Source organism: Lissotriton vulgaris, chromosome 8 (genome assembly GCF_964263255.1).
Source record: "Lissotriton vulgaris chromosome 8, aLisVul1.2, whole genome shotgun sequence".
Taxonomy (NCBI): Eukaryota; Metazoa; Chordata; class Amphibia; order Caudata; family Salamandridae; genus Lissotriton; species Lissotriton vulgaris.
The window spans coordinates 1,316,394,092-1,316,410,814 of NC_141696.1; the positions used below are offsets into that span (position 1 = coordinate 1,316,394,092).

The 16,723-nt window shown below is 43.7% G+C and overlaps 1 protein-coding gene across 3 annotated transcripts in view; it reads right to left on the reverse strand.

The window, feature by feature from the left end:
* AASDHPPT (aminoadipate-semialdehyde dehydrogenase-phosphopantetheinyl transferase) overlaps positions 1–16,723 on the reverse strand; it is a 259,279-nt gene that overhangs the window by 141,383 nt on the left and 101,173 nt on the right. For 2 of the 3 annotated variants that reach the window (XM_086935251.1, XM_086935249.1), the window contains exon 4: positions 2,537–2,698. The exons of the other annotated variant lie outside the window; for it this stretch is intronic. In XM_086935251.1, coding sequence (XP_086791377.1) covers positions 2,537–2,698 — 162 coding nt within the window. The remainder of the gene's footprint in view (positions 1–2,536; positions 2,699–16,723) is intronic. 3 annotated transcript variants of the gene reach the window in all.

Sequence of the window (16,723 nt, forward strand, 5' to 3'; positions counted from 1 at the left end):
ACGTGAAATTGTATAAAATCAAACAATTCTTATTCTTAGTCCAAACTGTTCGTCTACTCCAGGGGTCTTCAAACTGTGGGGCGCGACCCCCAGGGGGGCCCGTGGAGCGATGCAAAGGGGGTCGCGCTCCCAGTCACACTTCTGCCAAGGGCTTCAGCCCCCCTCTTCCCCCGGCCTGTGTGTCAGCCCGGGCTGCTGCAGTGCAGCTCGCACTGCTGGGGCCTCAGCTGGGCAGTAACTGGAGTCTTTGCTTTGGCACGCCCGAGTTTTTCACAGGTCTTTAAAGACCACTTGCATAGGCTGTCCCGTCAGATGTAGGAAATTAGCTGGTATTTACTGCACCGCTTGCAATGCTTACGCTGATTTAATATCTACTCATTCCTGGTTTTACCTGCTCAAAGGTGCTGATGCATGTCCAATATCCTTTGACAAAGGTAATAGGCGTATACACTTTATTCAGCATTTTTATAATGTGCACCGAACTGAAAAGTTGAATATCCCGTGTTATGGCAAAGAGAAAATCCGATTAACCAAATGTTACCAATAGAAGATTATAACGACCCAGTGACTATTCAACAAATGATTACTAGGAAGTCAAAAGGTAAGGGATAGAGAGATAGGGGTTAACTTAATTGAGAATGAAGAAAGGCTAGAAAAATATGAATAGTCCAGGGTAGTTTACAGTAGGAGAGAGAAGGCAGAATGAGAAGAGAGTAGGGAATTCAAATGTGTTCGTTTTAAAAGGAAGAATAGAAGATAAGAAATTATATGAGGAAAGGGCTGTATGAAGTCAATGAAAGATGCGTCACATGCCATTCGCAGTTTGAAGGCACAAGTTACTTACCTTCAGTAATGCAGAGTCTTCACCTTAGAATACTCTCAGGGTGCCAGACTGAATCCGGAAGGTTTTCTTGACATCAATTCCACTGCTGTGAACTGATACCAGTTAATTATTTCCCTTTCCTCGCCCCGAGATGCGGAGAATGAACAATGGTGTGGGCTGATCTCTAACAAGGGACCTTTTCAGATGTTAAAAATAGGCCATTCCAGCCACCAGTGCAACAAGACGATGCTACGGGACTGGTGTGATGGGGCCATGGGTGAGGGAGTGTGTACATTGGAAGCTATGTGTGAACTTCTCCTTTTTCAGGAACGCGATGACTTTGTGCAAGGGGTTAGTGTGGGATCCCGGTGGGGGGAGTTGGTGGTGGGTGTGTGGGGGGTGGGGTGAATGTTCTGTTTAAACTATTGTATAGATTGCTTCCCACTAAATGATGCTTTCCTGCTTGCAGTTCCTCCGGAGGACAGAGTGCTGTGCCTTGTGAGCAATCTGTCAATAAAAATTGTTTAAAAAAAAAAAAAGAGGCCATTCCACAGAACGGGGAGGTGGGTGGAGGTGAAGAATCTGCAGACAGAGTATCCAACAGAAAGAGCAATAATGTTATAAGGAACTGGGTCTTCTACTGGATAATTCTAACCGCAGAGTCCTCCCTTGAGAAAGGATACCAAAGCTGTACCTCCCCAGGTAGAGAGTCAGTGCCATGCATTCATGTGACACTTCACTCACCTGTCCCCCTCACTGTTCAATATGCAACTCACTCAAACAAGTCCGTCAGTAATCATACATTCATTTGTCCCATTCTGAACTTGCATTCGCACCCAAATTCATACGGCCACTTCACTCACTCGGAAGTCACTCCTCTACCCTACTCTCACACTGTTGCATCGCTCACCGTGCATCACATGGGGACTCTTGTCACCCACACAGTGCAGAGGGTTAATGTGCCTGCTACAAAGAATATGTACCATGCCTCAATTCCAGTAGCCCTGCCTACAGGTTTAGAAATTGTTGTCAGGAGGGGGTCCTCATGCCTCAAAATATTGACGGGGGGGGTCTCGGCATCCAAAAGTTTGAAGACCTCTGGTCTACTCGCACCCTTTGCAACTTCGTGGGTGGGCTCGAGCAGGAAAGATGTAATGCCCTTTGTTTTGCAATGCTTCGAAAGCAAGGACTGTTCAAGTCTACCATCATATGTTATGTAGATTTTTTAAGAGGAATATTAATTATATGTTCAGATGACTTTAATTAGTTCATACAGAAAATCATTTATACATGTTGGTCTACAGAACAGGTTAGGTCAATGCTAAGAAAATAATATCGGAAGGATAAGAGAGTTTGTGTAAAGCCTTTAAACAGACTGCATGCCAAAATCTACTCTGTTACCTTCGTACTTCTTAATTTAATTTCAAAAGTTTATTAAAAAATACAAATTAAATGATTAACCCTCGTCAGAAGCGCTTATGTTTGTATGTGTGTGAGACTTACAGCTCCAACCCATTAGCCACAAATCATGCACATTTTTGTAGGTGTTGAAATATTTGCATGTGAAGGATATATTTACTTCAAGCAATTGAAACGGACACTTGAGGGTTGACTGGAAGGATGATCTGTAAACCATTATTTGACAGATTTAAAAATAGCAAAGAGATGCATTATGTCTTCAAGTAAGCCCACTGCGTTATAAACCAATCATACCTCAAAGAGCCAGCCCTCTTCCTCCTCTCCATCCAGTAGCATCTTAGTCTCCTTGTACACTTCTCCTACTTCCATCTGCAGCGGTGAGGGATGAAACTCAATCCTTTGTAGATTAAAACCTACTCCGATCCCAATGGCTTTAATAAAGCTTTCCTTCAGGGCCTAAAACAGAGGAAATGCACTTTTAAATCTTGCTCGCTTCATTAACGAGATGGATTTTACTTTTATTATATCGTGCAGAGTGTATGCATTATTAGTAACATCGCATTATGAAGAGAAATGTTCAAGGCGTACATATGTGTGCATGCAGATTCATTAAAGTTTCACATTCCAGATGAATAATGCAAGCACATCAAGTGAAGAAAATGGGAGTTTCACCCTCTTCATTCTTTAAAGACTCAATTTGCCTCCATGCGAAAAGTGCCTCAGTCCATGTACAGATATTAGTTTGAGGGATTATCTGGCGCCTGCAGGACCGACCAATTAGCATGGTGAATGCGATAGGAAACAGCTGCACTTTAAAAGTACCCTGAGCATGAATGCCAATTTTTTTTTAAAGAAAAATACAAATGTCCAACCAATACCGTTTTCAATTGCATCAGGTCTCACGGTAGCCAAGACATTTTGAATACTTATAAATATATATGAATAACTTTTTAAATTAATAAATAAATATGGCGGAAAAGCACTTCCCTTCCAGGCGAGCCGCGACATTCCACTAGAATTTCTGCCAATGCGTGCAGAAATAACAAGCCACACCAGGTATGCAGGTAAAAATTTCGCGAAACTTTTACCTGCATACCTGGTGTGGCTCGTTATTTCTGCACGGAAGAAATTCTCATGGATATATATATATATATATATATATATATATATATATTTTCCCTCCCCAAACGCCGGTAAACAAGTTGGGCTGTCGAAGGGCGGTCCCGCCAGGCCACCGGCAGGCATGAAATGTATCTCCAAAGTCTTTCTCCGTAATTGTAGAAGAAATTCAGGACACCCAGAGCTTTAGTAAAGGTATTTTATTCCAAGCAGACGGAAAAGGTCTCACGACGCGTTTCACCACTTAAGGCTTGATCAAGCCTTAAGTGGTGAAACGCGTCGAGGGGTAATGGGGGCCAGGGGTCAAATAGGCTCAGAGAGGGGGGCCTCACAGCCTCCCTTCTCTTTTAAAAAAAAAGCACCGCCCAAGGGATGGGTATCCCGGAGACTATAATGGCTCAGAAACAATTCAGTAAACTGGGACTCAGGGGATGGGGTCCCTGGGGCCAAAAACCGCTTGGGGAGTGGGCCGTGCATCACCCTCCCCTTAAAGATACCCAGACCTGTGGGATGGGGCCCCAGGGGCCATAAATGGGTGGGCGGGGACCCTACTGATGCCTCTCTCCATATATATTTTATAAATTGGCTGGATTTTTTTTTTTAAAGGTACGGCCCCGCAGGATGGGTTTCCCAAAGCCAATAAAGAATCGTTGAGGGGGCCACGCAGCCCTCCTCCCATTTTATTTACATTTTGGCCTGAGAGATGGGGTTCCCAGGGCTTAATAGGTCTCAGTGAGAGAGACTACGTGACTCCCTCCCGTTATTATTTACTCGGCCCCAAGGGTTTGTGACCCCAGGTCATAATAAGGCTCATGGAGGGCGCACAGCCCCCTCCAATTTTTTCAATAAAGTTTACCCAGGCCCCAAGAAGGGGTGGAGAGGGCCACATGCCCCTCCCCTTTTCCACTGTATTTTGCGCCGGGGATTGGTTCCTTGGGGCCTGATAAGGCTCAGGAGGAGGGCTGTGCCGCCGCCTTCTTTTTAAGACAAAAACGGCCCGAGGGTCTATTGGTTTGGCCCCAGGGGATGTGATCCTCGGGGCCTAAAAAGACTCAGGGAGGGGACCGTGCCCCCTCCCCTTCCTTAAATTATATTTCGTCCTAGGAGATGGGTCCCTGAGGCCGAATAAGACAGGGCAAGGGAGGTTGCAAGGCACCCCATCATCTTAGATTTTGGACCGGAGGATGGAGTCCCCAGGGCCGAAGAAGGCTTGGGGAGGAGGGCATCAAGGCCCCTCTTCCCTTTTTTATTGTATTTGGCCCCTGGGGATGTGTTCCCACAAGGGCCTATTAAGGCTTGGGGAGGTGGGCTGTATGACCCCCTCTTCTTAATATATGTGTTTTGACCCCAGGGGATGGGGTCCCCAGGGCCCAAAGGCCCAAACTATGCTGCACATGCCAAAGGCAATGTGCGGTGAGGAGTTGGCAGCCTGCTGGGGGTTTGGCCATAGAGCCTACCCGCAAGTGAAACCCTGTGGCCAACCCCCTGCAGTGCACAGACAAAGGCTGTGTGCAGCTTTTGGGGAGTTGGAAGCAGGGCCTGGCTGCAAGACAGGCCCTGCAGCTACCCCATGCCACAAACCACCAAAAGTCAGTGTGGTATGGGGTTGGTTGCCTCTGGGTGGCTGCCTGCATGGAGTAAGACAGTGTCCTGGCTGGCAGTCGGCCCCTGAGGCCAACCTCACGAAACGCTTGGCGTAAGGCTGTGCTTAGCGTGTGGTTGGCTGCCTGTGGGTGGTTTGGCTGCCTCTGAGTGGATTGCCAACTGTGCACAGCGTGGGGTTGGCTGAATGTGGGGTGTTTGCCACTGGGTCTGGCCGCAGCCCTGGGCCAACCCCTCGCCACACACTGACAAAGGCCGTGCAAAGGAGGGGGTTGGCTTTACGTATGGTAATAAAATATCACTGTACTTTTTAAAAAAACTGCATTTATTTTGCAACAGACACTGAGTATCTTGAGGAACTTGGCTTTCGCTGAACAATTGTATACATATTGAACACTGTGTGCAATGAGGGTTTCCATATATCTGTCGTTGATTGTTAATGTGAACTAGGCTACCAGTGAAGTGAACGGTATAGGGTCAATGTTGACAATAACAAATGTTTGCTACATTGAAGGGAGTTGTATGTGTAACAGCATTAATGATGTTTCATATTATTCTGAGCTATATTGTACTTACTTTTTATCATAGCTCTAATGCCATACCCATTTATAGCACAGTGTGTGCAAAAGAAGTTTGGATGATGTCATCAGTGACTTCATCAATTATATCATTTGAGATGCCATCATTGATGTCATAAATTATGTCATAGGATATGTCATGAGTGATGTAATATGTGAGGTCATTGGCAGTGCATGGCGGGCGCAAGTTATAGCTAGCTCTGCTAAGTGAATTTCAAAGTTTTTTCTTTTTTTAAACAAAAACAGATCTTTTGTCACACCTACCTATAACGTTACTTTAACGTTTGTTTGTTTCAGGGAATATATTAAAAAAACAAAGGTTAAAGTAACGTTATAGTTAGCTGAAAATGTAAGTGACAGCGTAACACTTTAAACAAAAAATAAAACACTGAAATTCAAGTTATAGCTATCTCAAGTATAATTCATGCACTAAAGTAACTATAACTCACGCCCCTGCCATGCACAGTGCTGTCATCAATTATGTCAGTTCAGTTGTCATCAGTAATGCTATTAATGATGTTGATTGAACATGTTGAAATAAGTGAGGACATCTGCAGTTCATGATGAGGGCGCGAGTTAGTTACTTTTGGCCATGAGTTATAGTTATTTGACATAACTATAACTGGTGAATGTCATTTTTCTTTGTTCAAAACGTTACATTGTCACATAAATTTTCACCCGATACATCACTTTAACCTTGTTTTTCAGTGAAATTCTAGGGTTTTTTCAATATTTTATTACCATATGGAAAGCCAACCCCACGCCGCGCACAGCCTGGGGCTAGGCGCTGCATCCAATCCCCGCAGACAGCCAAGCCCCCCCTCGCGCAAGGCTTATTGTCATGCGCTGCATGGGGCTGGTTGCAGGGCCTGCTTCCAACACCCCACGGGAAGCCAACATCCCGCTGCACACAGCCAAAGTGGGGGCTTGGCTGCCTGCAAGGGATGGACGCAGGGCCTGGCCACAATCCAGGAGTTTGCTGTCTGTGGCCTGGTCTTGAGTCCAAACTCCTGCAGGCAGTCAAGGCCCTGCCAAGAACAGCCTTTACCCGTGCATGGTGTAGGGTTGGCCGAAGGGCCTGGTCACAGTCCAAGCCACTCAACCAACCCCCGCTGGATAGTGAACCCCATGACGAGCACGGCCTTTGGCCGTCCACGGCGCATGCTTGGCTACCAGCACGCGTGAGACACAGGGCCTGGTCGCAGGCCGCCAACTCCTGGACTATCACCCACCGTGCATGGAATTGGCCACTAGAAGCCACTGTAGACAATCAGAACCAACCCCTTTTTTGGGAGAAAAACAAAATTATTTTTACCCAACGAATGTCCTTCTAGAGAGAGCGAGGCCCCTGGTTGCCCTTGGGACTCTTGCTAGGGTCTAGGGGGCACGCTCGCCCCTGCTAAGCATTGGTGGAATAAAAAAATATGTTTTAAAAAAGGGGTTTGGCATGAGTGTCTGCAGTGGCTTCCAGTGCGAATCCCACGCAACTGCCAAAGGTCATACACAGTAGGGTGTAGTGCAGGAGTTGGCTGCCTGCAGCCAGGACCGGCATTCAACCCCCACAGGCAGCCACGTCCCCGTGGCCTAACCTGCCCCCTAACACCTCATTTCTCTTTTAGTTTCAGGACACTGAGTCTCGTGTACTGAAATGTGGCCGTGACAGTTTTCTTCAGGTTGCGACCAGCCAATCACAGTGCGGGATCACGCAGGAGCGAGATGCCCGGCAGGAATAAAAGACCTCTCAACCAATCCAATGGCTCCATTTATTTTTATTTGCACGAGAAAGACTCTCACAAACCGAACTGTACAGATATAAAAATATTTTTGAACCTTAATTACTCAAAACCTACGGAACTGATTCACGCCAAATCACAAAAAACAGTTTCTGGGCCAAGATTTAGCTTTCTGCTAAATTTGATGTCTTTCCGTTCAGCCATTTTTGCGTTTTTGGACGCACCTCTTATATTACATTTATATATTTGCATTTTCAGTCAATTACTATTGTTGGGAAAAGAAAAAATATCACAAAGATTTCCCCCATCGGGCTATGCAAATGTGAAACAGGAGGAGAAAATGTCCTCTGACAATCAGGAGCTCTTTCCAGGAAATTATAGCCAAGCATTCGCACTGCCCGAAGTTCTTGCTCAATGTTAATGTGTTTGGTAAAAGTTTGGTGAACTATTGAGTAATGTCCTCAGGAAGAAATAAAATCCCATAACAAATCAACTCCGTGTGCTACAACAATATGGAAGCTGACTAATGATGCTCCTCCATTACAAGAATGTTGGCAAACGTGTGTATTTGTAGTGCATTTGATGGTTAAAAACATATGTTAAATAGGCCAGATCGAATTCCCATTGTGCCGGAGCAATTTTGCGAATTCTGTGTTACACTTGTTATGCTAGTTCCCAAAAGTAAGCCATGTGACATAGCGACACCCTAGCAACATTTTTACACAGGAGCATGCAAACAACATGAATGGCCAGACAGCAAGTAGCTGGTGTACATGGCACTTATTGTATTTTTTCCCTATTTGTTTAAGGCAAAATGCGCGCTTGTTTCCAAAACAGACAAGATGATGGATTTCATGCCAATATGCGGAATTCCTTATAATTACACAAAAGCAGATTATTCACACCCTTTAAATTTAAGTTCTGTCTTAAAGACTCAGCAGCAAAATACTCCTTGGCTCAAACTTCATTTTGTCCTGGGTTTACCCATATACCCGATTCCCAGTATACTGTGCTCTCTTACATTGATGTCTTGATGACTTGTTTATCCCCCATACATTTCATTACATGACTGGCCAACTGCCTGCATAGACCATTTTTGATTCCTCCTAGTGATAGAGCGCGCGCGCATCACTAGCATCTGCCCAGACTCACCTTAGCTAGAGTACTCAAAACATATTGTTTTTCTCATATCAAATAGCTTACCAGCATGAATTTCTTGCCAATACTCGTGTCAGCTGATACCTTAACCGGTTGTGACCTCCTGCAGGGCCTCACCACCTGCTTTCTCTTCCCAAAGTACCACTGGGCATTCACCAATTCCCTCTACCGCACCCTTGTTTACCCCTTGCACACAATAACTTTAATAACCGTCAGTGACAATTTTGGCACGGCTGAACTGTACAGTCGCTGAAGACTTTGTTGCTGTTGTTTGCTCCCTCCTTATTTCGGGCACTCGCAATAACAATCTCCACATATTGGGTAAGTTATCCATGCACTGATGGCCCACTGCTACACCTCTTTTTCAACTATCTGATGGGTTCACAACAGAAGACTTCATCTCATTACCTTACTCTGCCTCTAATATCCTGTTGAGAGCTTTCACTTTACCCCTTCCGTGCTTGGTCAGCCAACGGCTGTCGCAAGCCCTACCTCGCTAACGCTGTGCACGTCCGTTGGCCGACGCAGCCCCGCCCACTCATTAGAACTCCCGCACCGCAGCAGAATTTGCGCCGCGGTTAAGGAGCTAAATGTATCTGCTAGAGGGCCCCTACTTTAGGCATGAATCTACATTAGTCAGATACCTACACTAGAAGCTCAATACAATTTCACAAGCCCTATCTCTGGACACTGTATAGTGGTCTGGTCATGCCTGATCCCGCACTCTTTGCATATTGTCAGCATGAATATGAATTATAACCGTAAAATCTGTGTTGTGATCTTATTCTCTCTGTAAGACACCTATGATGAATACGCAGACCTCTAAAATCTTTTCTTCTGATGGCTATTCTAGTAACTAAGTGTACAGTCTATTACCCGTCTGTCATGATCAGTGCTCTGGAGCCTTCCTGAGTCTGGTTTGTGCTACTTAAAACTGCAAATATTTAGAAAATGAAATGAATACACAGCTTTAAAGTGCTAAAGCAAGACTGTAAGAGTAGGTTTCCTGTTAATTTAACGAGTTCAGCTGTAGGTACATTGGAACCTGGGGCCTTTTCTAAAACCAGAGCAGAAGAGCTAATTTGAGTTTATGAAAGGTTCTTTCATTCCCTACAGTCTTAGATGCCTCAGCTGTTAAAAGGCTGTGCATACTTAACAACCAACTCAAACTATCTTCCTTTTAATATCCCTTCTCTTATGCAATTCTGAAAATGATTCACTGAATTTTACACAACCACATGAGGCATCTATAAAGTCTGAGAAGTTGAACACTTTTATGACTATGCTTCATTTCTTTCTTCAACTCCTGTGCTTCGTATTATAACTCTCAAAACCAAGCAATTAACTTAGAATAGCGATTCACATTGGTTGGTTACACTAGAGTACTGGAAATCATGCCCAAGTACATTTAGGATTTACAGCTGGGCCTTTGGATCAGAACACATGTACATGCCAAACATATATTATGGAAATCTGTAGGGTATATGTGGCTTATGTAGCAATGGAGGAGGAAGGGAGAAGTTGAGTATTTTTTTATTATTATTTCTAGTTTTAAATAGCGCTCCCATATCAGAGCACATTACAAGAGCACCAGATTGCGTTACACAAGGTAATTTTTTAGGCATCAGGAGATTAATGGCCTGATTATCAGTTTGGCTGTCCTATAGGGCCGCAGAACCTGTGGTGGAGGTCTGACCACCACTGCACTGTGGGACCACCAGCAGTATTCCGATAGCGACAACCGGACCACCACAGGACCGCTGCAACCACCAGGGATCCAGGATCTTGTGCCGTTCGCACACAGCGGTCAGAGGCAGAAATATGCTGGTGGTGCTGTAGCGGCACGGCTGGGAATATTTCGACCTGCATCACCACCACCCTTTTCATGCCGGTGAGCCCATCATGAAAAGGGTGGCAGTGAGGCAACTAAGGAGGCTCTAACAGGGTCCCCTGCCACCTCAGGGCCCAGGTAGTGCATGCAGGGGGCCCTCAATTTGCACCCAAGTTCCTCTTCGGTGTGGAATACATGCCACACTGTGCAGGAAGGTGCACCACAGGTTTGATGGCCCTACAACGGATGGCACATTGCACCATTCGCTGTAGGATGCCAAACTCGTAATCAACTAACAGAACAAAAATGCCAATACTGATATAAATAATTCAAACAAACCAATGTCCAACCAAATCCCGAAAGGAAATTCAAGAGTGGGAATTGCTACTCAATAGCGTTTTATTCAGAAAAGTTTTTCATAGAATTTATTTCAGCATTTAATTCATAGTACAAAAAAGGTTTTTATGACAAACACATAGGACATTTATGTATTAGCCAAACATTCAATCTTTCATTCAAAATTTCAAGCATATCACAAGCATCCATATCACATTCACATACTTAGGGAAGAAGAAAAATATTGTGCAAATGGCGTACAATTGAGGGAAACCCCAAAACTGGGGGAAGAATGGGCGTGAAAAAAAGCAAAAGCAATCAAGGTCTACAATTGTTTACCAAGAATAATATAACAAGCTGTTTTTTCGTAGTACATTCCTATATTTCTGGCAGATCAACTCGTAATCAGGCCCCAAGTGATTTGCTCAGAAATGCAGGATGTTGAGCCCCAGTACCAAAGTTGTTTGCTCTTGTCATTATGCCACGTCTCCGCAGGAGAATATAACCAGTTAGTATTTGAGCATTACATTCCCAAGCAGTCCTTACTACAATGAGTTGTGTAAAGAGAAACAAGGGACACCCTCCTCACAAGGAGCCAGGGTACGTACTTTATAACCAGAAACAGTGGTTCCTGAGGAAAAAATGTAAACAATTCACAGTACTGAAATGCACAATGGCAATAAATAGGGATAGGAGGATGTCCAAAAGGGAAGTATGATCATATACAATGTGATACTAGTAAGTTCAGAATGTTTATATACATAAATCTTCACAGTTATATTCAAAATAGGTGCATAGTGTCCCCAAGTGAACATGGAACTTATCGTTGACGGTGTTTCAACTCTGTTAGCAGTAAGGGGTCTCTTCAGGACCTATCAATGCAGGGACATCTGTAGGATGATGATAAATTAGAGTAAATCAATAATAATAATATAATAATAATGAGCATATAATTAATAAGCTGTACAAGTGACAATGGCGCACCCCAAAGGAAGTGAGTGTATAGGAAGGGTATTCACATGGGACCTCAGCCGGAAACTAACAAAATAGGAAAAAGACAATGAGACCTCATATTAAGATACTGTGAGGGAGAACTGATATTGAACAGGTGGATGAAAAAGGGACTTACCCCAGTGAGGGGCAGGGCAATCTCGAAGTGTGCTATGTGCAATAACCAGCATCCATTTCCATATAACAACGCAGACTGTGTAGTGGATAATTGTTTATACGCGATAGAACACGACAGTGCATGTTGTTTTTATGTGTTTCTGCAAAAATAAATAGAAGAATTGCCAATATAGTAGGGGCCAGTGTCGACAATCAACGGCTAATAAAGAAGGGATTAAGCGTGTTGGCTTCGCTCTTAACGAATTGCAGCATCGATGACCACAGGATTACATCAGGGACGAATACAGCCGCTACGCGTTAGGAAGGAGAACCACACAAGTCTGTCTCCTCTTGTGGAATAACAAGGAGCGGCACCCACTGCGGAGTAATATAGGAGAGTAAGCCCGTCAAAAACATGGGAGAAAGGCAGCCCGTGCTGGTGATCACTGCGAGTTGCATTCTATCATGTGTCCAGCGATAACAGAGAGGTCGATCGCATAGAAGAAATGGTAGAATTACATGACGCGCATTGTAGAATGAAGGACGGCCTGTGCTGGGCAAGGCGCTAGCTGAGCTGGTAATTTCGGAAATATAATAAATAATGATTAAAATGAAAAATTAAGAAATAAAAAGGATAATAGAAAGGATAGAAGGAGAACGGAGGAACTTTTCCATCTCTATTGTAGGTCACCAGGCCTAAAGAGGGTCTCAGATTTGGGGACAATGGCTTGGCCCAAATAATTGGACGGTATAGTTGTAGTCAGCAGACTGGTGGAACTTATGTTGATTTGTAAGGCAATTCTAGTTGTATGTAACAATGATAGGTAAAGGCAGTACCATGTTACTGATGGATGTACCTAGGCTGGTGACCTTAATGTATATGTGAACAATTACACAAGCTAAAATTATTGAGTCTGCACTTTTGTTCAGGGTCACGTAAATGAATTGCCATGGCCCGTGTATTTATTTTCAATAATGTTTGGGATATTATGCAAATATTTCATGTGAACTTTAACATATCTTTGGTGCCCATATTTCCAGACAAATATGAACATGTGCCGAGTGGAATATGCAGGACTCCACAGGCACTTGACAATGGACATGGTTGCAAGGGAGGATTATGCTTAGGTATAGGTCACCATAATATGTGACAGAGGGATGGTCCTGTATTGAGTTCAACAGCAATCAAGGTTGGGAGTCATTTATAAACAAATGCAATCAGGTGAAAATATTACATAGTGAGGCATATTGCTGTATAAAATGTACATGTGAAAATAGGTCCACAGATGGGGTGAATCAGTTAGCTAGAGTGGCCACAAAACCACGCCATTCTTCCGCTGTATTGAGTCCTTCAATGATGGAGTTAGTCCTTTCTATCCATTGACATTCCAGTCTCTGTAAGATGTGTGATACGTACCCTCCTCTTTCGGGGACAGTTGCTTTGTCAATGACCTGCCATTTCATTCAATCCATTTTATGATTCTTTTCCATATAGTGCGATACCAAAGGCGCACTTTGTACCGAACATCTTATTCTCCTCCTGTGTTGACCAATGCGTGCTTTGATAGTCTTGCGATGTTCGTCAATGTATAGTAGATGAAATGGGCACCATTTACAGTAAACAACATTTCTAGTGTTACAATTTGAAAATAAATGTAGGACCTATCTTACATTGGCATGTTCAAAGGTATCTGTAACTGATGTGAATGTACATGCAACACAGTTGCCACATTTGAAATGGCCTTGGATTTCAGGTAGGCCCCAGACTGATTCAAGTGTTCGTGTCTTTTGTCTTGTGTTTGCTTGTGTAGAAAAGTGTACTAGGTGATCTTTTACATTTTTGCCCCGTTTGTATGCAAACATAGGAGTCTCTGTACAGGAGTCTATATTTTTGATCAAATTCCAATTTGTTGTGATCAAATTCCGAATCTTGTTCGTGTGAATGCCAAATGTGGTTACAAAGATGAGTCTGTCCAGAGAGTTTTTCTCTTTGATGGTGAGTACGTCTTCTCTGGGGCAAAACCAAGATTGTTTAAGGGAGTTTCTTACCACTGTTAATATAGCCTCTAGCTAATAGCTCAGCTTTCAATATCTGGGCTTCTTTTATAAAGTCTTCCTTTTGGGAGCAATATCTGTGAAAACGCAAGAATAGGCCAAAGGGCAAACCATCTCTAAGGGCACGTGGGTGGTGACTCTTGTATGCAAGAAGGGTGTTTCTTTCTGTAGGCATTCTACAGAGGCTAGTGTATAACACACCATCTTCATGTTTGATTTGAGCACCGGCAACCACCAGCTCAAATTAAGCAGTGTTCCCTTTTCACATAACACTCAATAGATCATTATCCAGACTTTTAAAGTACTTTATTTCACACAGAATTCAAAACTAAGTAAACAATTAAAAGTATTCAAACATGTAAGTGAAAATACCAATTGGAACCCATATTAAACGTGCCTTGCACACTAAATATGGTGGAAACCACTTACCTAAAGAAAAGCCATAATAGGCAACCAACCCCCTAAATCTTGACCAATCCTCACAGTTTAGTTTTGAGCATTCATTCACCAGTAGGCATTATCCCGCACAACAGTAATTTCCTTTATATATGACATTGCCAAAATAGAGCCATAAGGATCATTTCCAGCTTGAACAAAAATTACATGTATCCTCTTTCAGGTCACAGTAATCTTGGTTAATCCCGGACCACAAATAAAACTCAGGGTAATCTGTATAATGTACAAAACCATCAACTCAAAATCCCATGAACATCTATCAGACCTCTTCAAGTACCATCAAACATATACATTGCTACGTTCCAACTCTGAGCACAAACTATCCCTCAAACAAGATTTGGAGGCAAGTCCCTAAAAAAGGTTGGAAGAAAAATTTGGAACAACCTTCCCATAAAAATCAAGTCACTGAAATGAGTACACATCCTTTGAAAACTCCCTAAAACATGACAATAAGTATTCATCAATGCTACTTCAGAAATTATTTTCAGTAATTCAAATTATTCCTCCTGCCTTCCTTCAGGCACTCTCACACCTATAGTATCTCTATCACATGACCCCATGGTCCTTCTGACTTTCTACAAATAGCATAACAGCCATCTACCAATCAATAATATCTTTCAATCATCTTCCTGCTGTCAGTATGTCTTGGCGCACCTCTCATTCTTTAACTATGCCCTCAGTTTACCTCCTCTCTATCTTTACTCTCCCCATTTTAAACAGATCACCATATTGATGCCTCGCAATCAATCTTGACCATCAGACATGCCCCATTGCCTTCACAAAAGCTTAGCTTTCCCAGAAATTCTCCCTTCAGGAAGAGTTAATCTGCACATAGGGTTTTTGTGGTTTAGCAGAGGATCCAGGAGGTCACATAAATCGACAAAAACGATGTGTGTGACCCAGTCTCTCTGGGGGTAAACACCCCCCCCCCCCCTCAGAAATATGCAAAGTTATGCTCAGGGATTTATATGGTTCTCCTTAAGTCTGTACAGTATTCTTAGAGGCAGTCGCTGTTTGGAGACTTCTATTAGAATCTGCATCTATTTACTTTCTGATACACCCTTGCAATGGTCAATTCCTCACAGAACTGCTGTCTCCAAAGCCTCAGGTACCGCTGCAGTGTCCTCCTTAGCAGCAGCCCAGCTGTGGCACTCTGGACCTGCCCTCTTATCCAGCCCTTGGATTCTCCTGAGCTAGTGCCTTTTCAGCTTCTCGGAGCCCCCACGCCCTCCACTCCTGCACTAGAGCTCCCTAGCTACCAGGGGCTATTCAACCTTTTGTAGGGTGACTGTGTGTCATATCCAGAGTGCCTCACTCATTAAGGCACAGCAGCTGGACCGCTCCAACAGATATCAGGTGATCCTCTTCTTCAGGGTCAACATCAAATTTACCCTCTACTGGGCCTGAGAGGGAGTCAAAGAAATCGAGCAACCAGCCCCAGTGAGGCAATAAAGTAGTCCACACAAGTCGCAGGTCTGGGCTCTTCCCTCTAAAACTTCAAAGAAACTTGTGGTGACTGCAACCAGATTTTGGCTTGTCCTCCCTTTGAACATCCTGCAAGCCAAGTTAAGGGAGGTGCGGTTCCCATCTGTGGAGATTCCTATCACACCACCTTCCTCTATCAGGATAAGTCCTAGCTCCCTAGGATAAGCCTAGCATGTTCAGCGATCTTGCTCTACCAGGTGGGGAAGGACAGCAATTAACTCTCCCCATTAGGCAGCTCAAATCATGAAAGTCGGTAGGGCTGGGTCAGAGAAATATACCAAATTATGAAATACATGTAAGAATACAGATATATAAAAACCAACATCATATCTGGTTTCTCCTTTGAGCCAAGCTGATGGTGTAGTAAATGACAATTTGAACATATGTTACACTATATTCAAAATGGGATTGTGGAGCCCCTTTTGGACCACAAGCAAATAAAATTAATGTTGGCCTGGGCCCCATCTGCCTTAGTGCTAACTGTGTGCAGATGCCAGGCTGTATCAAACAAATCGTCTCTTATTAGTCTGTGTTGCACTTGGCCCTTTCTGCAGGGTCACCCCAGATTTTTGCCTTCCTTTACTGAACCCGTTTTTGCTGGCTTTTAGGATTCTACGAACTTTACCCCTGCTTTCCAGTAGTACTGAGCTTCTGCTCTGTCCCATGAGCATGGTAATATTGATATACACCTGATTGGTCCATTTATATGTCCCTAGTATATTATATTACATGTACCCAGGGCCTGTAAATTAAATGCTTTTAGTGCGCTGCAGCACTCATTGTGTCACCCAGTAAAGTAGCACTCTAAAACATGTCTCAGGCCTGCCACTGCAGCCTGCAGTGTAGTTTTAAACAGCCATTTCGACCTGGCAAAATAAACCTTTTGCCAAGCCTAAACCTTCCATTTTAATACCCATAAGTCATCCCTCAGGCCTCAAGGGTTCATAAGGCAGTGTGCAGGGTATTTAAAAAGTAGGACATGCGTACTTACGTTTTACATGCCTTAACAATGAAAAACTCC